Source organism: Lipophrys pholis, assembly GCF_963383615.2.
Source record: "Lipophrys pholis genome assembly, chromosome: 16".
NCBI lineage: Eukaryota > Metazoa > Chordata > Actinopteri > Blenniiformes > Blenniidae > Lipophrys > Lipophrys pholis.
Genome location: NC_137634.1, coordinates 11,806,975 through 11,833,687, shown reverse-complemented (window position 1 = coordinate 11,833,687; position 26,713 = coordinate 11,806,975). Strand labels below are relative to the sequence as shown.

General features: G+C 42.5%; 2 protein-coding genes across 2 annotated transcripts; one reads left to right on the top strand and one right to left on the bottom strand.

The window, feature by feature from the left end:
- Positions 1–99: 99 nt before the first annotated feature.
- On the top strand, positions 100–8,392 carry orai2 (ORAI calcium release-activated calcium modulator 2). Its single transcript, XM_080483742.1, has 3 exons — positions 100–412; positions 5,725–5,960; positions 6,636–8,392. The coding sequence occupies exons 2-3, from the start codon at positions 5,730–5,732 to the stop codon at positions 7,182–7,184; spliced, it is 780 nt and encodes a 259-aa protein (XP_080339868.1). The 5' UTR covers positions 100–412; positions 5,725–5,729; the 3' UTR covers positions 7,185–8,392.
- A 9,668-nt stretch (positions 8,393–18,060) lies between these two features.
- LOC308121776 (uncharacterized protein) lies at positions 18,061–22,292 on the bottom strand. Its single transcript, XM_080483243.1, has 2 exons — positions 21,255–22,292; positions 18,061–20,105 (listed from the first exon to the last, which is right to left on the bottom strand). The coding sequence occupies exons 1-2, from the start codon at positions 21,634–21,636 to the stop codon at positions 18,364–18,366; spliced, it is 2,124 nt and encodes a 707-aa protein (XP_080339369.1). The 5' UTR covers positions 21,637–22,292; the 3' UTR covers positions 18,061–18,363.
- Positions 22,293–26,713: the final 4,421 nt, after the last annotated feature.

Below are 26,713 nucleotides of genomic sequence, written 5' to 3'. Positions count from 1 at the left end.
CTCTCTCTCTCTCTCTCTCTCTCTCTCTCTCTCTCACTCTCTCTCTCTCTCTCACTCTCTCACTCACTCACCGGAGGTAAACAAGCCACTCTCCACTCCTCTTCCGCTCCGGGCAGCACCTGAACCGCAGCAGCCGGAGGCTTCGAGGAGGTAGACCGGCGGTAATGCGAGCCGTCACGCAGGTTTCCAGGGTTATGGAGGAGCTCTGCGGGGAGGATTCGGACTGTGTCGGAGCGGAGCGCGGCTGCAGCCTTTAAAGAAAAAAAAAAAACAACCGCAGCCCGACGGCGGAAGCGTCTCCACCGAAGACACCCGGGCAGCGTCCACCCATTCCCATCAGCCTGCACATCAGCCTGCAACGTGGAGCGAGAGGAAGACACCGCCGAGGAGTGTGTGGCTCTTCAGCGAACCGGTGAGAAACGAGTTTATTCAAAGAAACAAGTTGGAGAGAAGCGGCGGAGGGGAGTTAGCTCGGTTAGCTTAGCAACACGCTTTCTCCCCCCCGATACATTGAGTTTTTATTGTTTACATGAATTACTCTCACTTCTTCACGAGAGAGGACCTAACGAGTCTCTTAAAATATATATATATATATATATTTTTTTTTTATCCGTGACTGTAACTAAAATAACTGCAGCATCAAGGGCGTGATAGCTTTCGTTAGCTCAACTTGGTAAACGGATCCTGCTAACTTACTCTAAATATACATGCAGCTTTTAAAGGTGCACTAATGTTACAGATCATCTAACCTCAACATGCTTTTTACTCTTAAACCCGACTCGGGTCATTTTGTTTGTTTGAGTGAAAGCGACGTGTGAGAAAGTTGGGAGACGTTACAAGTGATATTTGAACGTTTCCTGTGTGTTAACCTGTATTTATAATAGCAATTTGTCACAAAATACCCGATTTAATGATTAACCTTTAGTGCTTTTTTCACCATTTGAACGAAAAGCATTTTAAAACTACTTACGAAGGACTTTTTATAACTTAACCCATCATTCATCTAATGTTTCATTTTAATCTGAAATGTAATAAATAGCTGTTGTTTTCTGATATAGGTGTAATGTATATAGTATTTGTTAAGACATGAACACCACATTGTGTGGCTTCTTTACTTTGGCAAACTTTTCCCAGTTTGTGCACCAAACTGATGCATTTAACTTAAAGAAATATGAGGAAAACATTGTTTGCACAAAAGCTATTGCGAGTGACAATACCTGTTTTTGGATCTACTGTTTAGGCCGCGGGGGTAAACAATTCATAGGCATTCACTTCAGAATTGTGTGTCATTTTAGTGATTTTTACACAATCCTTTCAAGATATTTGATGGTATTATGGGCATTAAGCTTTAAAGCCTTAATAGAAATGTCCTTCAATGACACCAGATTGTTAAAGTATTCAGTTATGACAAGTCAAAATAATGTGTTTCATTCATTTAATCCTCATCATAAAAGTCCAAATAATTATTGTGGATATGAATATATGCACTGCTTTATAATGTTGAATTAAGTAAACTATGCATTAGGAGGGTGAGATATGTTCCAAGTTGATCCTTATCGAGGTCAGTGTTTGTGGAGACAAATCATTTTGTCAAAGTTATTTATGATGGTTAAACTTGGACCTTTTAACTCTCCTGTCAAACTCCAGATCAAATTACTGGTTTGAAAGTTTGCTGACTGGTATGCCGAGTGAATTAGTAGACGTTTCACAAAGTTAGAACTAAGCTCTGCCTCTTGCTTGTTTTGGGTTTGCGATTTTTAACCGAAGAGAAATATTTTAAGGATTTAGTTTAAAAACAGGATATGTGATGAGAGAAAGTAATACCTTGGTTTCTTGGGTTTTCCATAACTGTATTTCGCAGAGTATGTGACGGATCAAACCAATACATGTATTTTGGCTTTACGCGGTGTTTTCATGATAGTTACTCAGTAAACTATCAAAAAGGATTTAATGATGACCGAAAAGTTGACTGGATTAAAATAGTTTAATATTTGAGGTGAACCATGGCACCGGCCGTCCTTGAGCGTGTCTCACTCTGCGACGTAGAACCGCCGATTTCCAGCCGAGACCAAAGATATCGCCGCGATTGTCATGTTTCATCCGGGACGGCCGGAAATCGCACCGTGCGTAGTCGGCATAAGGCCGACGGTAGCTAACCGAATGAACTTCGTTTAACATTTCCACTCCAAACCTCATGCTCGGTAGGAATAAGTCCTGCAGCAAAGACAAATGTAGTGTTAAGCTGTTTCACCGGGTTAGTTCGCAGTTCTCCGATCGCTGGAAGGTGCACTTGTACAGACTGTGATCCAGCACAATGGCGCAACAAGTTTTTGTTCACAGCCTGAAACTAAGACTGCATTGAAAAGGTTACCGACTGTATGTAATGGTGGAGCTCTGAATTAGTCGCTACCTATACTCAGATTAAAACGTCTCAAGCAAAACAGAACATTTTTGCCTTTGCAGCATGTTCTTGTTTTTGTTCAACATTAGACTGAGCCCCCCCCTTTTTTTTTTTTTTTTTTTTTTTTACTATCTCAGATGCTCAAATGCACGTGTCGGGGGGGGGGTTGTTTTCAGCCACGTCATCTCTCTTCGCCGTGGTTACTTTGGAAGGTAAAATACCTATTTGCACAAACTAGGAGGACGAGTGTTGTGTTTGCACAGTCAGAGGCCGAAGGAGCCCAGACAAAATGTCAGAACACCACAGGAATGAAACGTCAGTGTTTCTTCTACATTCATTTAGGAGTAGCGGGCCGCCATTCCTAAATCCCCCACCGCCACTCCTTTAAATTGCTCTCTCTCTTTTTTTTTTTTTCTTTGTTTGATGCAAATACACCACCGACGCAAGTCTCCACCTTCACAGCAGAGTCCTGCGCCGGTCCAGGTTCTCGTGAGCTCGTCCTCCAATAGCGGGGGTCGGGGTGCTCGGTGGGACAGTATTTCGGCTGCTTAAGCCAGTTTAAGTAGCGGCAGATCCATTTCAGCGCCACAGTTTAACTGACCGTCCATCATGTGGCCGTGCACTGAGAGATTTTAACTGTTAACACGCTAATGAGCAGACAGCCTCTCCCTCAGCACGGTGCTGCAGCGAAGTTTACTTCACTCAAACCTAAGGCCCGTGGGCCAAAACCGGGCGCCAACGGCTCCAGTCCGGCCCCACAAACCACCAAGCAAGTGGTTATATAGGATTTATAGGAGGAGGCTTTTTAAATTTTTTTATTTTTTTTTTAACATTTCTCTGTATATTGCAACAGAATGTTTCATTAAAATTGACTTTATGTTACTTTATGAGATTGTAGTTATTTTTCAGTATCAATTGTTTGATCTTGCAAAAGTATAGACAATTTCCTTCACGTACACGGTGACGTGTAAATTCAAAGGTTATTATCACAATATTTTATCAGTTTAGCCCGCTCAAGATAAAAGTGGACTGTATGTGGCCCCAGAAGGTAATTATAATTTAGTATTTATTTTGTATACACCTACTGTATATATATCTATATCTTTAAATAGGTTCAGTTATGCCATTTTACAATAAGTATGTTTCTTCCATAACATATTTGATGTTTGGTTCCTTCAATATAAACTGGTCCTACAATTTATCACATGTGCATTAGAATGTATCATTTAAGGTCAATTTTCTTTCTATTGACCAGCACTGGTTGCTGCCCAAAGATACAGATAACTTTTTGCGTTCTTCCCTTTAATTAAAATGTTCTTGAAGTTACTATGCCGCCTTTTGATATTATTATGTCTGTGGTATTCTGATGTATGGGCGTAAATCTCCTGTCGAAGAGTTAGTGATTTATATGAGGGTAGTGCTACTTTGTGAATGTGATTCATTATGAATAATGGACTGGAGAGCTGTTTATGAGACCACTGTTAAAGCCATGTGCTCTGGAGAAGGCCGCAGAGCAATCCACGCACAATAAAAGGTTCATAATGTCTCCGACGGGAGAGCAGAAGTTTTTTTTTTAAGTGTGATGTTTTTAACACGACATCTAAAAGCATTGTCGGATACTCTGCATTGGCTCGTCCACATTCTCGCTACTTAAACTGTCAATTTCATGAAGTTTAACTACGTTCCAAATGCACGAGGCTGCATGGGCGAATGCTTCAGGTGTCTGAGTGTTTTCACAGTCCAATGTCTGAGTTATTGTGTTTACATTACCGCTCCATAAAAATGTTTAATGTCTTGTAGCAGACGTTGGGAGTTTTCATGCACGAGCAGTGTTCGGAGGAAAGTGTAACGTCGCAAGCTTCGACACTAACCTGTCCTATTATTACTATTATCAGATTATTAATGCAGATACAACTATTTTGTTGTACTCACTACTCACTACTTTGTGTGCTGGCTTTTTTATCACATCTGCAGAGCTGCTGGGTTCTTCTAAATTCTTGTTTATTGGAAGAGGAGCTCCTCATTTGTCCCGAACACTCCTTGAACAATCCTTTTCATCTGTCCATCTTCAATAATTCTTTATCCAATAGGGTTGCACAATGTTTTCTCGTTTAAAAAAAATAAAAAAAAGCAACACCATTGGGAGTTACTGGACAGGGAACTTTTTTGTTGTTTTTTTTTTAAACATTTTTGCTCCTCTCTCTATTTCTGTGTAAACAAAGGAAACACAACTGAAACAGAACTGCACATTGAGATCTTGGCAAACACACCTTCTGTACATGTAGTAAAAGACACCGGAGGACTCCTGAGTGTTTGCGCTGCTCACTAGTTTCAGTTAAAGTGTGTTTCTCCAACAGACAAACAAAAGCTTTCTTTTAAGAGGCGGTCGCGTTCACATTTCAGAGCATCTTCCTCCGACACACCAATGTAACTTAAGAGGAATTCGACCGAGGAGAACTGTGCTGATAATGCACTGCAATGCTGATGATAACGCAGTAATAATACAGTGTAAAACAGTGTGCCCTTTATTTATAACAGCCCAAATTGAGAGAATAAAAGTTTTTTAAGTAGTATTTTCACAAAAATTTAATTTCTTATCTAAGATACTAACGATCTGATTCATAGTGTTCTTCAGCAGCCCTCCATAGGACGCACCGCCCATGCTTAAAAAGCCTTTCTTTTCTTCCCGTGTTCTATTTCTACATGTCTAAATGCTCTCTACCTTCCAGCAGGCCTCATCACACGTCCCATGTGAATGTCCTATAATTGTAAACATGCTGAAACAGAAAGCAGTCATGCTGTTGACATTCTTGAAGTTCCTCATATTCATGTGTTAATTTCCCTCTTCCTTCCTCTCACAACTGTCTTCAGCTCCTCTGGCCTTCTGCCAGCGGCATGTTGAAGCAAAAACATTCCTGTGACGGACAGGCTTCATTCCCTCTCCCCTCCCAAAAGGAGTTCACTGTGGGTTGTGGGAATGTTTGTCCGCAGTGGCCGTTTGAAAGGAAGTTGAAGTCGCTGCGATTGCCCAGTCGAGGGAGCGCTGTTATTTTCATTGTGTTTATCTGGTGATAATCGGCATTAGTAATCGGAGGGATCAGTCATGAATCATAGCTCGTCAGATGCTGTTTGTTATTCTGTGGTCTGTTCTCATTGTATTGTGTTTATGTAAATCAAAGCCCATATTAGGAGCAGACAGGAGACTGTGGCATATTCATTTGAATAAATGTCAGTTTTGTCTCCTTATGGCGGAGAGCTACGGCACTCGGCTGCATCAGACTCGCTCAATAATTGTCTTTAAAAGGCCTTCTTTTTACCACCAGGTGCCATGAGCAGCGAGCTCAACGTCCCCATGGGCTCCCCGGCCCCCGGCGTCTCCGAGCGAGCCCCGGACGGCAGCGGGATGGACTACAGGGACTGGGTGCGACGCAGTTACCTGGAGCTGGTGAGCTCCAACCACCACTCGGCGCAGGCGCTGTCCTGGCGGAAGCTCTACCTGAGTCGAGCTAAGCTGAAGGCCTCCAGCAGGACCTCAGCGCTGCTCTCCGGCTTTGCAATGGTGAGTTGTGGTTTTTCTCTCCCCCCAGGAAATTGATGGTTTCTGTTCATTTTAGTGACAGCACACGCTCACGGCGATATGCAGGTCGGTTGAGGCAGGAAATGATTAGAAAGTTCCTGTTGATTCGTTTCACTTGTCCTTGTCCTTGTACTCTACAGCAGTAACGATTACAAGACAATCGATCAAACACAAATTCCTTTGTTGAAAACAAAATGTGTTTTCCCAATAAATTCTATATCATGATTGCTTTAAACCTGTGTTGTTGAGTTGCAGTGATGGAAGGAAAAGAAGAAAAAAAAAGGTTCGAAATTCCTCGATCAGTCGAGAGTATTTTCATCCTCGCACAGTCTGCGGAAAGTCACAGACTACCTCCTCTTTGTTTACAACTAGTAAATCAATTTAAACAAGAACGTTGGCACATCAGAGCTCCGTTTTGAGAAATCAGGTTTATTAAACTCCGCCTGACCAGGAAGACTTCATCAAGTTTGATCTCTGAGCTTAGTGAAGCCGTCGCACTGTAAACCCGTGCGGCCCTAACCCTAACCCTAACCCTAACCCTAACCCTAACCCTAACCCTAACCCTAACCCTAACCCTAACCCTAACCCTAACCCTAACCCTAACCCTAACCCTAACCCTAACCCTAACCCTTACCCTTCTAAATCTTTCTGTCCCAGGTTGCCATGGTGGAGGTGCAGCTGGAGGTGAAGTTCAATTACCCCCCCGTGCTCCTCATCGCCTTCAGCGTGTGCACCACGGTGCTGGTGGCCGTGCACCTCTTCGCCCTGCTGATCAGCACCTGCATCCTGCCCAACGTGGAGGCCGTCAGCAACATCCACAACCTCAACTCGGTCAGCGAGTCCCCCCACGAGCGCATGCACTACTACATCGAGCTGGCCTGGGGCTTCTCCACGGCCCTGGGCATCCTGCTCTTCCTGGCGGAGGTGGTGCTCCTCTGCTGGATGAAGTTCCTGCCCGTGGACGCTGGCAGGGTCGCCGCCACCACGGTCCCCACCACCACCGTGCCGCAGAACATTGGCTTTCAGGCGGCGCTGGCCTCGACCATCATCATGGTCCCGGTGGGGGTGATCTTTGTGCTCTTCACCATTCACTTCTATCGCTCTCTGGTGCGCCACAAGACGGAGCGCCACCACGAGGAGATCGAAGAGCTGCACAAGATAAAGGTGCAGCTGGACGGCCATGAGAGAGGCCTCCAGATTGTGTAACAGCCCAACGGCAGCTTTAACAAACAAGACAAAAAGAACTTTCTTCGCCACATATTTATCAAACCCTCTTGCTTTGACATTCGCTGTAGATATTAGTCGACGGCGCGCCCTGTGGAGCAGCGAGCTTTCGGTTTAAAGCTCGTCTCTTCACAGTTCAAACAACCAACATGACAGACTGCTAATTTATTCAAACAGCTGTGCTATTTGTGCCGTGGCTCTGTCCCAAGTTTTCAATCTTTAATCTGTGTTGGTCAAGGATACTGTTAAAAGTTTACAGAATTAAAAAAAAAAAAAAGGGCTATTTTATTTTTTTTTGTACAGTTTTTTGATTTGTCTGCGTTTTCACGGTCAGTTTGGGTGCTCACAGTGATTCCTCTTTCAATACAGGGCCAGGATGGCAAAAATCAACACATTGACTGAAGTTAATTTAGGAACTGTTTCATGTTCCCTCGTTTGTGACTGGCAGGCAAATTTTGTACGATTTCTTGTTCGATTGGTGGGTAGAGCGTGTTTATTCTCAAAATACAGTAACATGATCTCTGTAAGCCGGTGAGGTACACCCGGAACACAACAACAGAAAATACATACTCTCAGCTAATTTACTGTCAGCGATTCACCGCAAAAGCATGATTTATGCCCGCGTGAGAAAGTTAAAGTATCGAGGATTCCCACAGAGTTCGTCCACAGAAAGGAAACCAGTTTGAAATGTAATGGGGGGGCGCCTCGCTTCTTTCGCGTTTTGGGAACAAAAGGTGCCAAAGTACATATTATTCCACATGCTGCACTCGACTGAAGCGTCTGTCAGCCAAAAAAAACACACAAAAAAACAACGATCCACTGCAGTAGGATTTTCAGACGATTAAACCAAAGGATGTTTTTTTTTTTTTTTTTTTTTTTTTTTTTCTCTTTTCTTACATCTTACATTCTGATTGGATGAAACGCCTCTGAACCCTGTTCCTCGTGCACGAATTAACCAGCACAGGTTTCACTGTTGACACTCAACCTGCCCTCCTGTCGGGGCTTCTCCATGTTTTACTTGAGGAGAGTCGAGAATTTGCGTCGGCGGCTCGACGTGGTGCCCTTCGTCCGGTGTTTCCCCGCTTGTGTCGCGCAGCAGTTAAAAAGGCTTCAGCAAAGAAAATGTCGCATCCGATGGTTAAAAAAAAAACGACACTGAGTTTGACATTGTTGTTGTTTTTTGCATCTTCAAAAAAGAAAAAAAAAAGAAAAAGACACACAAAAGCCTCAAATGTTTTTACATTTCCCGGGTCACTTTTTTTAATACAAAGAACCATGAAGCCTGTGTGAGAGGTGTCAAAGCAGTCCACTCTGCAAATCACTGCTGCTCAAATATACCCGTGTCAACTATTGTCCAAATGTTCTGCCTTTGGTCAACTGTTACTTTTTTTGCAAGACGTCATAAAATATGAAACGTGTTTTGCTTCGGCGCGACAAACCGGTCGAGTGGTCTGATGGAGAAAAAGCCGGTAATGAACCTCTGTGCTAATGTTGGTCGCGCAGAGGTGGCATGTGTTTGGAATGGGGGGGGGGGGGGGGGGGGGGGGACGTGTTTTAGAAGTGTGTTTATGGGTGAAATATACCGACATGTTATCACATTCCAAAAGAGGTGACTGACCAAAGTGTTCAGATATTTCCTGTTATTTTCTTTTCTTTTGCAGAAACAAAAAAAAAATTAAAAATTTTAAGACAAAAGTGCTCTTTTGTTGTGCAGCGAGTGAGCGACTGCTGGGTTGTTGTCCGAAAATGTCTTTTCTGTGTTTCCTGTGTGGGAATGAATGATTCTGAGGAATCTCAAAGCCCAGATAAGGAGTGGAGTGGTCACTCCAATGTTATTTGTGTTGGTTAAAGATGGGGGGGGGGGGAAAGGACACATTAAGTTGAATAAATGTCATTTTATTCACTTCTGGCTGACTTTTCTTTTCTTCTTTCTTTATTTTTTTCTTTATTTATTTTTTTCCAAAACAAAAATGTGAGGAATAAAACTAAAAATGACTTAAATATTTCACTTTCTTCCCAATAAACATGTCATTGTTTCAATAGGTTTGGGTGTTTCCATTTAGTGTCTTATATTGCGATGAAGACACAAAAGCCTCGCTTGGTTGGATTTTATAGAATTACAGCTCGACTTAATAAACAAATTTGACCACAACACTAACTCATTTCAAAACAAAAGGAACGGATGGTTGACTGTCGCTTCATTTCGGTCGAGCCCAAAAACTAACCACAGACTGCACTCAGAAGCAGGTAAGACAAACAGGAAGTTTACGTTTCGAGAAGTTTTTGGCTTTATCCAACATAGCGGACTTTTCAACGGTGTTTTCAGTTCAAGTCCTCCGCAGATGCTGTCCTACACATAAAAGTCGTGTTGGCGAAGATCCCATTTACATATTTAGGCAATTTTTTGACTCCTTTCCAGCTTAGAAGTATATAAACTGATGCCAACAGATTCCTCGTCTGAGAGTTAAAGAAATAAAAGTGAAACATAGTTTCATCATCACATGTTAACATAACTTAATGATATAATTATTTACAGTTGTTTGTGAGAATGATAGGGGCAGCTAAATATACATAATGCTGCTGAGAGAAGTAAGGTTTATTCATACTGTATTATTCAAACTTATAAAAGAGTGCTAAAGGCATCCCAGGGTTTGGTAGATAAAGCTTTTTTGATTTAAAAAAAAAAGAAGAAAGAAAGAAAACCGTCATGAAGCCATTTAAAAAAAAAAGCGTATTAAACCAGCTATATGATATAACACAAATGCATTATGAAGTGTATTATCTAGCTTTTCCAAAAGTGTTCAGCGTTGCCCCCTGGTGGTCAGAGGACGTATGATAGGTACAGTTGTTAGTACTTCTCCATCCATTTGGTTTTCTAGGCTATTTCGCTTCGATATAAAAGTATAGACCGTGCGTTGAGAGTGATGAGAGTCGTGCAGCACAATGTGCTGGGGCCATAACCCAGAGTTCCATGGTTTGAAATGATTCTCTGATAGGATTTTTAACCTTTCACATAGTAGCATTCCTCTTTTCACAAAGCAGACAGCATCAATGCAGAATTCTCTCTGCTCATAATTCAGATTCAATTCAGATTCAAATCTGAATTATGAATTATGTCTTCATCATCCTCTCTTTTGTTTTTCAGAAATTGGCCACTGCAGATGTGCTTACCGGGAACAGCATCAATTTTCCCTCCTATTGAAACTGTTGTGCGGCGCTGACCCTTGACAACAGCAGGGAAGCTTTTCAGTGAAGGACCACATGTCAGATCCAGATAAACCCCCAATGAGAAAACTCTGGAACAGGCACCTCAGGTTTTTGTCTAGACGACCCAAGACTACTAATTAACAAGGGATTGTGGGTTCGTGTCCTGTGTGCAGTGTTTGGGTTTACCCACAAAACGACATTACTGTTGCTTTATAAAACACAGTTCAGTATCTGAGAATAATAACATGGATAATGTCGGCCAGATTAATTCTCATAATCCAGTTTCATGATGGTTCATGATGAAAGTCTCAGTCTGCCTGCCTTGACACATTTCACATAATGCGCTTGTTCCATATTATCCTCATGACTTTTCTCAGGAAGTTCTTGATCATTCTCTCTTCCACAATAAAAGACTGTGGAAATCACCAATACTTTATTTAAATTCTACAACTGTAAAGCATCATTGTTAGGATTTGGGAGATAATCTCCATTGGCCTGATGGTGAAAGGCCAGTGGTTTTACTTGTTAAAATCACAATTCAGTTTCTGAGGGGAATTGAGGTGCTGTTTACTATTCTGGATAAAGGGAAGTAGCCAGAGGATACGGGTACATTCTTTAACTATACCTCTGCCTTTCTTTTGTTTTCCCGTATTCAGTATTTGTATGGCTGTGCTGTTTATATACGTCTTTATATTTTCATTATATGTTGTGAGGGACACAGCAGAGTGGCGCAGCGGAAGCGTGCTGGGCCCATAACCCAGAGGTCGATGGATCGAAACCATCCTCTGCTAGAAAACTTTTGATTCATAACTTCAACATCGTGGCTTTCCCGCTTCAATTAAAAGGACTGTACTAATTCAGCGATCACAGTTGTTTACGTGACTTAACATGTGATTTATTGGGCAAAAGCATACTCTACTAAGTTATTATCTTGTAATAGAGCTGATGTTATACCCACCCTGACTCAGGCTCAATCAAAGGAGCAAAAACATCTGGCGGAAACACTTAAAGCTCATGGCGACCTCTGGTAGACTTTTTGAAAAACAACAGCACACTACAATTTGCTATATGTCACAGACTTCGTGGAAGTGGATGAAAAATATTCGTTGATTTCACATTTTCAGGCCCCAGTGGCCTAATGGATAAGGCACTGGCCTCCTAAGCCAGGGATTGTGGGTTCAAGTCCCATCTGGGGTGTAATTTCTTTAGTAATATACATGCCCTAATCTTCACCAATCTGACAAAAAAAATATTCAGTTACTTAGCAGTTAATGAATTTTATGCTGTATGCTGTCTAAACACTCCCTCCTCCATGGATGTGAGCATTAGAGACCTGTTCAGCCACTCATTGTCATTTTATTTTTGCTATTTTTGAGTTTGGATGTTCTCCCTGACATGAGCTTCATTGAAGTGGATGAAAAATGTTCATCAATTTCACATTTTCAGGCCCCAGTGGCCTAATGGATAAGGCACTGGCCTCCTAAGCCAGGGATTGTGGGTTCAAGTCCCATCTGGGGTGTAATTCCTTTAGATGCCTGCTTCAATCTTCAGGAGTCTTAGAAAATCAGAAATCAGTCACTGAGAGAATCAAGATCAATGATGTCAGTAATATTCCCATTTGCAATTCTGCAGCATCTTTCAGATGAATGACTGGCAGGAAGAATTCCATTGGACACAATCATCAAAACATTTCCACATGGAACAGTTTGATCAGTGCAGCATTTACACTTTTACCCTGATTGAGCAGTCGTGCGATATTTACCTTTAATGGGCTTAACAAAGAGTTTGAACAGGCTCTACAACCACATATACAGGACTGGTTAGTGTGAATAAATCCTATCAAATTGGCTGTACATGCAATTATCAATCATCACTGACCATTGCTTCCAAATCTTTGTGACCCTGAATGTGATAAAGTGCCATGTCTGGTTTCAAGATGAACTTGGTATTTCTTGAATATGTGAGCCTCCTCTCTTTCAGTCTGTATGCAAATGGCATTAGAATTTGCTATATATCACAGACTTTTAACATGCGCTGCTTCAAAAATGCATCTCAAAATGATTTTGTTTCCTAGAAATATTGGTGGTCATGATCCAGGAAGTCTTTCCTTCGAGAAAAGTAGTAGTAGTTCGAGGTCAGGGCCTTTCTTAGTGGAGTTTGGATGTTCTCCCTGACATGAGCTTTATTGAAATGGATGAAATTGTTTCATCAATTTCTTATTTTCAAGCCCCAGTGGCCTAATGGATAAGGCACTGGCCTCCTAAGCCAGGGATTGTGGGTTCAACTCCCATCTGGGGTATAATTCCTTTAGTAATATAATCCTAGTAATAAAAGTCCTAATCTTCACCAATCTGACAAAAACTATATTCAGTTACTGAGCAGTTAAAGATCAGTGATTTCATCAATATTTACAGATATACAGAAATTGCACACATACAATAAAACAATACTTCGGTCACTGCTATTTCAGCCTCATAGAGGACAATCAAGCACAAGAGCAAAAACATCTGGAGGAAGAACTTAAAGCTTGTGGCTACCTCTGCTGGATTTTTAGGAAAACGACAGCACACTCCAGATGGGATAACAACACAGTGGGTGAAGAGGAAAGGCAAGACGAATGTAATAATACCAATGCAATTCCATATAGGTCACAAACATTTACTATGCACTGCTTCAAAAATGCTTCTCAGTTAAACATTTTGATGCTTGATGGATGTACTCAAAAAATTTTATTTCTGAAGAGATTTGTGGGAAAAAAATGACAAAACTTTAGGTCTATAATAAAGACAGATTTAGCTTTTTCTCATGTCAGTAACCTAACCACACCAAGCCCCAGTGGCCTAATGGATAAGGCACTGACCTCCTAAGCCAGGGATTGTGGGTTCCACTCCCATCTGGGGTGTAATACTGTTACCTCTTCACCAATCTGACAAAAACTGTATTCAGTTACTGAGCACTTAAAGATCATCAAAATGCACACAACCAATAAAACAATGCTTCTGTCACTGCTATTTCAACCTCATGGAGGACAATCTTATGTGCACAGAGTTTAAAATTTGCCACTGATTGAGCAGTCATGGGATATTCTGTTCGAGCAGGTATAACAGGTTCTCCAACAGGGGTGAGAATTCCTGTTCTTGGCCCTGGTCTTATGAACAGTCCTGGTATTGGACTGTTCATAAGACCAGGGCCAAGAACAGGAATTCATATCCCTTTTTATGAATGCTGTCTAAACACTCCCTCCTCCATGGATGTGAGCAATATAGACCTGTTCGGCCAGTCATTCCTATTTTATTTCTGACTTGACACAGCAGAGTGGCGCAGCGGAAGCGTGCTGGGCCCATAACCCAGAGGTCGATGGATCGAAACCATCCTCTGCTAGAAAGCTTTTAATTCATAACTTCAACATCGTGGCTTTCTCGCTTCTATAAAAAGGACTGTACTAATGCAGTGATCACAGTTGTTTACATGACTTAACATGTGATCATCAATTTCATATTTTCAAGCCCCAGTGGCCTAATGGATAAGGCACTGGCCTCCTAAGCCAGGGATTGTGGGTTCAAGTCCCATCTGGGGTGTAATTCCTTTAGATGCCTGCTTCAATCTTCAGGAGTCATAGAAAATCTGAAATCAGTCACTGAGAGAATCAAGATCAATGATGTCAGTAATATTCACAGTTGCAATTCAGTAGCATCTTTCAGATAAATGACTGGCAGGAAGAATTCCATTGGACACAATCATCTAAACATTTCTACATGGAACAGTTTGATCAGTGCAGCATTTACACTTTTACCCTGATTCAGCAGTCGTGGGATATTTACTTTTAATGGGCTTAACAAAGAGTTTGAACAGGCTCTACAACCACATATACAGGACTGGTTAGTGTGAATAAATCCTATCAAATTGGCTGTACATGCAATTATCAATCATCACTGACCATAGCTTCCAAATCTTTGTGACCCTGAATTTGATAAAGTGCCATGTCTGGTTTCAAGATGAACTTGGTATTTCTTGAATATGTGAGCCTCCTCTCTTTCAGTCTGTATGCAAATGGCATTAGAATTTGCTATATATCACAGACTTTTAACATGCGCTCCTTCAAAAATGCATCTCAAAATGATTTTGTTTCCCAGAAATATTGGTGGTCATGATCCAGGAAGTCTTTCCTTCGAGAAAAGTAGTAGTAGTTCGAGGTCAGGGCCTTTCTTAGTGGAGTTTGGATGTTCTCCCTGACATGAGCTTTATTGAAATGGATGAAAATGTTTCATCAATTTCTTATTTTCAAGCCCCAGTGGCCTAATGGATAAGGCACTGGCCTCCATCTGGGGTGCAATTCCTTTAGTAATATAATCCTAGTAATAAAAGTCCTAATCGTCACCATTCTGACAAAAACTATATACAGAAATTGCACACATACAATAAAACAATGCTTCTGTCACTGCTATTTCAGCCTCATAGAGGACAATCTTATGTGCACAGGGTTTAAAACTTGCCACTGATTGAGCAGTCATGGGACATTCTGTTCGAGCAGGTATAACAGGTTCTCCAACAGGGGTGGGAATTCCTGTTCTTGGCCCTGGTCTTATGAACAGTCCTGGTCTTGGACTGTTCATATCCCTTATTATGTATGCTGTCTAAACACTCCCTCCTCCAAGGATATGACCAATAGAGTACAAGTAGTAGCCAGTGGCCACAGCAGAGTGGCGCAGCGGAAGCGTGCTGGGCCCATAACCCAGAGGTCGATGGATCGAAACCATCCTCTGCTAGAAAGCTTTTGATTCATAACTTCAACATAGTGGCTTTCCCGCTTCTATTAAAAGGACTGTACTAATTCAGCGATCACAGTTGTTTTACGTGACTTAACATGTGATTGATTGGGCAAAAGCAGACTCTCTGCAAGTTATTATCTTGTAACAGAGCTGATGTTATACCCACCCTGACTCAGGCTCAATCAAAGGAGCAAAAACATCTGGAGGAAGCACTTAAAGCTTATGGCGACCTCTGGTAGACTTTTAGAAAAACAACAGAAACTCTCCATTGTACACATACAAAACGATGCAACAAAACAACACTTAATGTTAATTGTTCTGAATGACACCAGCATGTGATGTTTACTGAAGGGCTGTGTGTTTCTGGGCTGTGCTGTTGTTTTCCTAAAAACCACAAGATCCACTGAGAGCATGTTTTTGCCCAATCAATTACGTCAAGTCATATTTACTAGAAGTGGGAAAACCACATTGTTGAAATTATATAGCTAAAGTTTATAGCAAATTTTAAACTCTGTCCTCTATGAGGCTGAAATAACAGTGGCAGAAGTGTTGTTTTATTGTATGTGTGTAATTTCTGTATATCTGTATATCTGTAAATATTGATGAAATCACTGATCTTTAACTGCTGAGTAACTGAATATAGTTTTTGTCAGATTGGAGTCATATTACTAAAGGAATTACACCCCAGATGGGACTTGAACCCACAATCCCTGGCTTAGGAGGCCAGTGCCTTATCCATTAGGCCACTGGGGCTTGAAAACCCAAAATTGATGAAAGTGTTTCATCCACTTCAACAAAGCTCATGTCAGGTAGAACATCCAAACTCCACTAAGAAAGGCGCTGACCTCGAACTACAACTACTTTTCTGTACGAAAAGACTTCCTGGATCATGACCACCAATATTTCCAGGAAACAAAATCATTTTGAGATGCATTTTTGAAGCAGCGCATGTTAAGAGTCTGTGACATATAGCAAATTCTAATGTTGTCACGCCAGTTTTCTCTTTCCTCCTCACAAACTGTGCTGGAGTGTGCTGTTGTTTTTCTAAAAGTCTACCAGAGGTCGCCATGAGCTTTAAGTGTTTCCTCCAGGTGTTTTTGTTCCTTTGATTGAGCCTGAGTCAGGGTAGGTAAAACATCAGCTCTATTACAAGTTATAACTTAGTAGAGTATGCTTTTGCACAGTCAATCACATGTTAAGTCATGTAAACAACTGTGATCACTGCATTAGTACAGTCCTTTTAATTGAAGCGGGAAAGCCACGATGTTGAAGTTATGAATCAAAAGCTTTCTAGCAGAGGATGGTTTCGATCCATCGACCTCTGGGTTATGGGCCCAGCACGCTTCCGCTGCGCCACTCTGCTGTGTCTAGTCAAACATAAAATAGGAATGACTGGCCAAACAGGTCTATATTGCTCACATCCATGGAGGAGGGAGTGTTTAGACAGCATTCATAAAAAGGGATATGAACAGTCCAATACCTGGTATTGGACTGTTCATAAGACCAGGGCCAAGAACAGGAATTCCCACCCATGTTGGAGAACCTGTTATATCCTGTTATCTCGAACAGAATATCCCATGACTGCTCAATCAGTGGCAAATTTTAAACTCTGTGCACATAAGATTGCTCTCTATGAGGCTGAAATAGTAGTGACAGAAGCATTGTTTTGTTGGTTGTGTGCATATTGATGAAATCACTGATCTTTAAGTGCTCAGTAACTGAATCAGATTGGTGAAGAGGTCAAGGTATTACACCCCAGATGGGAGTCGAACCCACAATCCCTGGCTTAGGAGGCCAGTGCCTTATCCATTAGGCCACTGGGGCTTGCCTTTCCTCTTCACCCACTGTGTTGTTATCCCATCTGGAGTGTGCTGTCGTTTTCCTAAAAATCCAGCAGAGGTAGCCACAAGCTTTAAGTTCTTCCTCCAGATGTTTTTGCTCTTGTGCTTGAGACTGAGTAGGGGGTGAAAGTAATCACAGTTGTGTTAAAAGCTTGTTTCTAAAGATAATAATGCTTAGAAAGTATGCTTCTGACTGATCAGTTTCATGGTAAGTCATATAAACGACTGTGATTGCTACATGAGTACAATCCTTTTTAGTGGGAATGTCACTATGTTGAAGTTATCAAGTAAAAGCTGCAAGCAGAGGATGATTTCAATCTATCATCCTCTGGGTTATGGGCCCAGCACGCTTCCACTGCACCACTACAGTTTTAACTGACAGTCACTGCTTTATCAGGCCAGATCTTTATCCCTTTGTATCCATGGTGGAGGGAGTGTTCATACTGTACATACAAAGGGACATGAACAGCACAGACATGGGAATGCTGAACAGGGTAGAGCGGTATAGAGGATGGATGGACCGACGGATGGACTGCATAGGTATAAAGGTGACTTTGTTTGACTGGCTGTCTCTCTGTGTTTACCTTGTGATGGAGTGATGAGCCCTCCAGAGTGTACACTGCCTTCTCTCATTGTTAACTGTGATCAGCTCCAGATCTTTGTGACCCTGAATTTGACAGTGCTGCTTAAACCAGGCCTTTAGCTCAAAGGCTCCACGCTCTGTTGAACTGTGTGAAATGGCTTTGTTAGTATTACTTTGACATGTCCCATAGGCCTTATGGATAAGACACTGGCGTCCAAGCTGGGGAACACTCGTCCTTCAAAGGGGATGAAGGGGGAAAAATAAAAATTGACAAAAGAGGAAAAAAATAAGCATGAGATGGGGTCCTTGGTGGTATTCGAACCCCTGGATCTTTAAGAATATTTGAAATCTAATCAAATCAAATTGTATTTCTATAGCACTTTTCATACAGTTTTTGTAGCACAAAGTGCTTCACATACTTTAAAAAGAGAAATAACACACACACGCACACACACGCACACACACTTTCATCTGTTTATTGTGAATTAACTTTTGTTAAAACCAAGACTGGTTTATGGACCACACAGTATTGATCATTTCAAAGGTTTTATTGAAATTTAGAAACATGGCAAGAGTGAATTATTTACAAAGACGGTGTGTGCAACAGAAAGATTGAAGTTTTCCATGATGGGTGGGGGAGGCATTCAGCTGTACTATATCCAAAGTGTAGGTTTTAATGAGCAGTCCAGCTCCACGAGAAAAATGTTAACAGACATCTGAGCATTAAACACATCTGTGTGCGTGTTTGTTTATGTTAGGGTTCATGCTTGGGGTTTTCCGTCCCTTCTGTCGGGAGGCGTTGTGGGGAGTATCCAGCGATAGCAGTTTGAAAAGCTGAGGCTCTTGTCCACCGCACAGCTGGTACAGTAAACAATGCCCAGAGCCAACATCACTACAAGGAAGACGCAGAGAGGAACAAGCAGGGCCACGAGTAGCCAGCTCTTGTCGTGCTTCTTTTTGCCTGCAGTCGATCCATCTCCTTCCCCTGGCGTCTCCTCCGTACTGTCCAACTTGCTCTCCCCTGCCTCCCTTGCCCCAGAATGTGACCCATGAGAGCTCTTTCCCCCAACCCCACCACTAGCTTCTCTACCACCAGACTTAGCTTCAGCCTCATTATCAATTTCATTGCCTGTGCTGTGCTTTTGTGTTGGGGATGGGGTCGTGTGATATCGTCTTGGCGATAAGACATCCCACTGGTTAAGATCATTGTCTGACCTGTGAGACATCTCAGGGGAAATTCCTTCAGGGGCGACGGTCAGCCAATCAACGTCAAAGTTAGTGTCGGCCTCAAAGTTTGGATCAGGGGTGAAAGACGAAGACCAAGGAACATCGTTGTTTGGGTCAAAGTCAGGTATATATGCAGAGTCGCTGGTGTAAGGAGTCAAAGTGGAGTATTCTTCATCATCAGGAGAAGGCTGGCAGGTGAGTCCGTCGGACTGCAGGTCGAAGCCGTTGTCACAGTAACATTGGTACCCTCCCATATAGTTGAGACACTGCTGCTGGCAGGGCGACTCCCCCACACACTCGTCCACATCCACGCACTGTCCTCCGCTCCCCAGCTCATAGCCGGTGCTGCACAGGCATGTGAAAGATCCCACCGTGTTCTCACAAGTGCCTTCACAGCTGCCTTCATCCAAGCACTCATCAATGTCCACGCACTCGCCCTCATCATCTGGCTGGTACCCTGAGTGGCAGGTGCAGTGGAAGGTTCCAGGGATGTTGGTGCAAAGTTGTGGACATGGTTGCTGTCGACATTCATCCACATCGGAGCATTTACGGCCATCTGGGCCCATTTGGTAGCCCGGGGGGCATGTGCAGCGGATGCCCCGAGTTGTCTCCATGCAATTGTACTCACAGCCCATCTCCACACAGACCTCCTTGATCTGTGGTTCCTCAGTGGGACTGGCAGCATCGGAGGATAGCGGTTGATCGGTCTGGCTTAAGGGATCGGGCTTACAGCTGTACCCATCCTCATCTATCATGAAGCCCTCAGAGCAGTAACAGTAGTAATCAGTGTCTGTGTTCTGGCAGAACTGCTCACATCCATGATCCCCATTACACCAGTCCTGGTTCTGTGTTGCAGAACTGGATGAACAGAGAGGGGCATCCCTGGACCAGCCCACCGTATTGTCATCTCTCTCCATGCACAGAACCGTCTGCTCAGTGGAAGTTTCTGGGTCTGAAGTGTCTGTGGAACATGGCATAGTAGCAACAGACCCGTAGGGCACATGAGTCAGCTGGGTGCTGACGAGGTGAAATGGGGTACTGTAAACAGCCGGGCCGTTCCCCTCATCCCCCAGAGGCGAACACATTCCTTTGTAGTTGTACTGGCAAACATATCCATCCAAAGGCACAGCACACGAGCCGTCAACCCACCGGAAATTGTCTTTGCTCTCACGACCACTCTCGGAAGTGTGGACTGTCATGGCCACGCAGCGGGGAGCGGCACATGTTCCTGGGGTCTCTTCGCGGAGCCAGTTAGTGAACTGACCATCCTGGTCGCCTGTTAAGCAAACAAAACAATAAGTGAAGGCACACATTTATTTTCTTAGTTCAATTTTCTTAAAGAATTCTTTTTGAAGCTGAGATAACACAGCTACATTGTCAATGTGGTATACTCTTTCTAACGTTATTCTAATGGATATATGATTGATGGGGTTTACTGGTGCTGCTGTTGGTTGAGATTACCACTAGGAGTCACTAAAGTCAGAAATATCTGAAACCAATACACATGAGCTGTAAAATGCCAATTGTTTTTTTGTGGCAGCTCCACCAGGTGTCCTGTCTCTAGTCTCCATTGATGGGGTGAGGTTCATCTCCCTCACAAAATGTAGCAACTACTTCACAAATGGTCTCCAGCTGTAGATCTGCATGAAATGTGTTTACGGTCTCTTAAAAATGCTACAGCTGTACTTACTCCTATATATACGCACAGGAAAAAAGAAACCTTTTTTTTCTTGTGCTGCATCATTTGGGTTGATGTGTATAAGCTGTGTGAATGAGCATAAACTACCTTCAATTAGTTCTGCAGTAAGTTCACTGTATTTCCTGCTGGGATTATCCAACGAATCCAAAGAATTTTTTGAGTTTATTCTTTCTGAAATAATAAATACAGGTAACTTAGACGCCCACTTACATCCACACTTTCTACAGTGGAAGACGAATCATCACTTAGAAAAATATGAAACAATTATGTCTGTATGGCTATTCAGCATTATGGATAAGAGAGGCTAACTAACAACAGGAAGTTAGTAAGACTAATATTTTCAATGATATTGGAGAAGATCCAATAAGCACTATCCATCTGGTGGAGTGTGAGTGACATATGTATAGCAACCAAATCAGAATTAGGGGTAGCAATATGGTCGAAATGGAATTGAACTTTCCATGCAGCAATGCCACTGTAAAACAAAGTTTATGTGATGACCATCAAGCTCTGAAGCTGGACACCACAGTGAGAGAAGTCAGGGTGTAGGATTACAGTTTAACACCATAATCTGATAATGTAGTGTGATGTCTTTTTGGAGAGTGTCGACTATTACTATAACTTCATACAATTTTGCTGGTGACTTATTAGAAGTGGATATGAATTGTGTCTGTAAGGATTATGGTCAATCACAAAAAAAACAAAAAAACATGAAAGAGGTGAGACCTGTGACCCAGACGAATCCTCTGAGGGGCCTGGTGGATGAACACTGCCGTGGAGGTCTGTGCAGTCCGATCCACAGTCGAAGCCTGAACCTGGACCCCTGTGCCTCAGTGGCCCACAGCAGCTCGTGGACCACACCCGCTGCTTCCAGGGTGTGCATTGTTGCCAGGGTCCCACCTCGCTCCCGGCAGCTCCGCCCCGCTTCCCTGAAGCTTCTCTTCTGGAGGAAAACGGCGTAGCATCCGTCCTGGTGGCAGATCGCGTCTTTCTCCTCCAGCTGAGCTCTGCCTGCCTCCTGGTCTCCGTCTGTCTCCCTCAGCCTCTGGCCTCGGCTTCCAGGAGCCAGACAGACAGCCAGCAGCCAGAGGATGCACAAGAGACTCATACTGCTGCTGCAGCTGTTGCTACTGCTCCTGTTTTCAACTTTTTCATCCTCCACTTAAACTGCAGCTTGCGACTCGGCCAACATTCAAATGAGTATCCAAACCTAGTGGTCAAAATAAATTACCTAATAACAGATCAATGTTTCTTTTACTAAACCTGTTTCAAATTGAGAATATTCTATTGTTTCAAATGATGTTTTTAAATAAATAACTTTGTCTCAATTATCTCTCCCTCAATTTGAGCTAAGCTGAATTCAGAACTGACATCTGTGTACTTCACTTTACCTCTAATTAGCCAAAGTCCTCAGACAAAAAGCCCTGCTGTGCAGAGTAGATCAAACTCCATTCAAACTGTCAGTCCTGCTGCCACAGTAAAGCCGATTTTAACAGAGCCTACCCTATATAAAACTGAAGCCAGTGAAGTCTCCCCGGAGAGTCCTGTACAGTCCAAAATACAGTCCAGTGAGGTACCAATAGAGTCCGGATCCAAAAAGGGTCTACGCTTCAATTGAAGTCCAGAAAAGTGGAATAAAGTCCATTAATGCATTTGAAAAAAACAAACAAAAAAAAATAGATCAGGGGCAGAATCCCTGCATTGTTTCTAATCCTGCTGTGGATTTCTTGCCTCTGCAAAGTTGGCTTTCTGACTGAATCTCAGAATGAGAGAAAGATGGGGGAGGGTGAAAAGGGGGGAGTCTACGTAGAGGAAAAAGAATTGTGTGTTTTTGGGAGAGGGGGCTGGTGAAGTGTGTGAGTGTATAAGGGAAGGCTGGAGGGGTTGACGGGCTGGGGGGTTTGAGGGGGGGGGGGGGGGGGGGTTAGGAGAATTGAAAACCCTAAGAGAGTTATGAAAACCATACGGCACCATTCTGTCCCCCATCTCGCCCATGGCTTTAGACACACAAATGCACTTCCATGCACACGCACACACACACACACACACACACACACACACACACACACACACACACACACACACACACACACACACACACACACACACACACACACACACACACACACACACACACACACACACACACACACACACACTCATGCACACGCAACCTTTACAGTAAGTCGTGCATGCTGCATAGCATCCACAGGAGTGGAAAGTGTTTGTCAGCTTTGCGAGATGCAGAGATTGTCTCCCCCTTCTTTTCTTCTCCCTTTTCTTCTCCGTCTCCTCCACATCTGCCTTTCTAATGATCTCTCCAAATCTATCCGCCTTTCGTTGCTTTTCTTTCTCTTAATCTGTTTCTTTGTCGTCTTTTTTAGCTCTATCCTAGTTCCTCTTTTTCTCCACCAGTCATATTATTTTTTGTCGCTTGTCGGTTCTTCTACCAAGGCCGTGCAGCTGGACGTTTTTACAGTCCAATGGAAAGGTCTTGAGTATGGAATACCTGTTGGCCCGTTGCACATTCTGTGTGTATGTCTGCGTTAAGTTTGCTCTCACGCTGTTATTAAATAGCTTCTTATGGACACAGATGTTTAAGTGTAGGAGTAAGTGGTCTGCAGTGTGTGTGTGTGTGAGTGTGTGTGTGTGTGTGTGTGTGTGTGTGTGTGTGTGTGTGTGTGTGTGTGTGTGTGTGTGTGTGTGTGTGTGTGTGTGGCTACCACTCGAGGGCATCTGGAGAAGAGGAAACAGGAAATGCCAGATGTGCATCAGCCTGACCTTTCGGTAACTGGGGAGCGGCAGTAACTGGGGGGGTACCTCCACTGCCGCCACACGATCCTCCACATCCACACGTGTGGCGCAAAGTCAAAAGCTGAGTTCGATTTTTCCAAAGAAAATTTTTTTTTTTTTATTTATTATCCATATGTTTATGCAGCGAGCAAAACCCAATGAAAATCAAATAAAACCAATGGCTTGTGATTTTGAAGAATGGAATCCTGAATGGAAAGCTGTCGATTTAAATGTGCTTTTGAGGACAAATGACTGATTCCGGCAGCAAAAATAGCCTGCCACGCACAAATAACTGCCGCACAATTTAACCTCACATAAAAGTCGATCTCATTTTAGTCAGCGTGATCTGCCACAACACAACTGTGCAAGCTTTATGTCATCATTATGGTCTGCAGTGTTCCTCCAAGTCTGGTGTGGAAGGGCTGTTTAATGCAAATTCAAAAATGACAGAATGATTTCACCCGCTGTAGCTTTTTTAACAAAGGATGATGACATGGAAAAGTCGCGCTGTTCCCATGTGCAGCTGTATCAGTTATTAGCCAGTCGCTGTGCGTCTGGGCCGGCGTGCTCTCTCCACAGCGGATGAGTCGCCTGCCTGTGGTGTGTTGGTCTTGGCAGAAAACATATATACAATCTCACTGTTCAGCAGTCTTTTACAGTTATGTAACAATAATTGAAACGAGACTGGAGCAAACATCAAACCTCAGCATCCTAGAGAACCTAAAGAGCCTTTTGGTCTTGCCCCCTCCCCTCCTCCTGCTTTTTCTTTCTTCCTTCTCCTCCTCCTCCTCCACATCCCTCATCCCATCTTTCTCTGCTTTTCTTGGATTACCCCATTCTCAGCTCTTTCCCTTCCCCTATTATTCTTTCGTCCCCTTGTCCCTCCTCTCCTTTCTCACGTCCTCCCGTTCTCCACCCTTACCTGATCTTCTTCTCACTACTTCTGTCCCACTCTTTCCTTTAAGCTTCATGTGTTTTTTTTTTTTTTGTTTGTTTTTTTTACTTTCAAATCAGCAATCTTTTCCCCAGAACCCCCTTCTTTTTTAACCCAATCCTCCCACTCTTGGTCTGTTTATTCTATCCTTTGGCCCGGCTGGCTCCTCCTCCCGCTCAGACTGCCACGCCCCAAGAGACACATTCCTGAAGTGTAATTGATAAAACAGACAAAACCAATTCTTTCCATTCTCCTGCACCCCAATTCCCCCCGTTCACATGAATCTACATACAATACATCCAGACTGCTGCATCTCTCAGCCCTAAGACCTCTAATGGGACTCGCAGACCTCTTCACTGCAGCCTCCTCGGTCACGGCCTACTTTCTCCTTCCTCGACTCCTAGCCCCTTGCCACATGTCCTTTCTGGCTGCGATACATTCTCTTCTTGCTTCCAAGCAGCTGAACTCTACCTTCCACTTCAGCCTCTAAGTCTGTTTTTAGCAACCCAATAGCTTGTTCTTGATTCGATGTTCTCTGGTGACTATTTAACTCTTAACACAGCACTCACGGAAACACTTGGAAATCGAGAATGTCAAACTCAGCTGTGATTGAAACAGAATGTATGGCTTTTATGTGATTAAACACACTCATGATCCATGCACATAGAATAGCATATCTCGAAAAGAATTAAACTGGCTGAAATGACATCAAATCCTAATTTTCAGGAATCAAAATTCCCTACATTGAATATATTACAGACTATATGGCTGAGTAAAAGATTGACTAAAGACTACTGAGTTCTACTGTTTCAACACATGACATGTCAATGGGCCAAACCAACCTAAATAAGAAGACTTACACTTGCTCCAGTCAAGTTTTCCATGGGTGTCATATAGCTATAATTATTAGTTTGGCAGAAACAGGAGAAATCCAGAAGTTATCTAATATGGTCACTTGCCCCAAAAAACATAAAATCTGAACAAATTATGCTTTATTTACCTTTTTTTTTTTTTATTGAGGAAACATGTGATATGAATTACTTTTTTTTACCAGACAGGGAGTCTGTCAAACATTACTTTTGTTTGTATTCAGTCTTCCTCACAAAATAAAGGAGGATCAGATGGAAAAGTTATTAAAATTCATACTGTGGTGAAAATGAATGTCTGCGCCGAATCATACTGCTAACCACCCGAGCATTGTTTTCATTCAACATCAAAAAATGTGAACTTTTAGACGGCGTTGACATAAAAGTGTAACTTCAGCCAAACTCAGTATGTGACACACACAGCAGAACCTCAGCCAATCTATTCAGGAGTTAAGGAGGTATTTCGATGAGTAAGTGAAAATATGCAGGGGGATAACCATGGAGAGAGAGAACAGCAACTTCAGGGCTTTTTCTTTTTTTTTTTATCATCTAAGGTACAAAAAAGTCTTAACAAAAACCCACACTTCGAGCAACGAAGGGTCATTACAAGTATTTTCTCATACGATAGCGAATACAAAGCGTTTTAATGAAATTAACCGACAATAACCAATGCTTACTGACGTTCTTAAACAAATATTACAAGCTGCACTGTTGGCACTAATGCAAAACTGTTGGCAAAAAATGTGCAACTGGTTCAAATAATGAAAGTAATAAAGCTGTTAGTACTGACGTCTCTGTGAGTTTGATGTTCGGCTGAAGGAATCACGTGTTTAGAGAAGCATCCGGATTTTGCCATCAAAGTCTGCAGAGAGACATTATTGCATTATCTTTCTGATGAGTTCAAGAGAAAAAAAAAACAGTCGATGCATTTTTAGTTGCAAAGAAACCAAACAAAAACAGCTGCAAATTAGAGGCCTTTTGGTTTTTTTTTTAACACGTTACACCAGGAAACCCTTGACATGTTGGCATTTTACTTGTCTTTGTGCATTTAACATTTTTTAGGTTTAGTGTAAAAACCATTCAATGAAATTTCCTTTAGTTGCATGTTGTTGCTATAAAACAAAAGGGGAAACATGTATAGATTATTGTGCCATCATTTCACAGGGTGGACACGTAGTATTTGGCCCCTGAAGAGAAATAAGTTTGACACCCGTGCTGTAGATTGAGTCACACGGTGCTGACAGCCTGACGGCTCAGCTAACGTGTTAAAGCAGCAACTATGTGGTCACACTAAAAACGACAGCCGAACTAAGAGAGAATATCAAAAGCAACACACAACTTAGTTCTCATTTAGTTTTTTTGCTATAGTAAATTGTAAAGTAACGCCACTACATTTTTAAGTGGAACAAAGTAAACATTACTGATTACTGACTGCTATTTTCCAGTTAAGGGAGCTAAAGTGAGTTCATTGCCTGCTTATGTGCAGGAAGGGGGAAAGTGACCGTGGAGCTAATGGGCAGCTGTAATACTGCTCATCCTCTAAATAAAGCAAAAAAAAAAATATCATCTTGGCACTTTTACTCAAAAATAAT

Bases quoted from the DNA above. Each gene is read 5' to 3' on its own strand.
- LOC308121776 (XM_080483243.1), bottom strand. From the start codon at position 21,636: ATGAGTCTCTTGTGCATCCTCTGGCTGCTGGCTGTCTGTCTGGCTCCT. The intron at 20,106-21,254 runs GTCTCACCTCTT...TTTGCTTAACAG, and splicing joins AGGATTCGTCTGGGTCACAG to GCGACCAGGATGGTCAGTTC.
- orai2 (XM_080483742.1), top strand. From the start codon at position 5,730: ATGAGCAGCGAGCTCAACGTCCCCATGGGCTCCCCGGCCCCCGGCGTC. The intron at 5,961-6,635 runs GTGAGTTGTGGT...TTTCTGTCCCAG, and splicing joins TGCTCTCCGGCTTTGCAATG to GTTGCCATGGTGGAGGTGCA.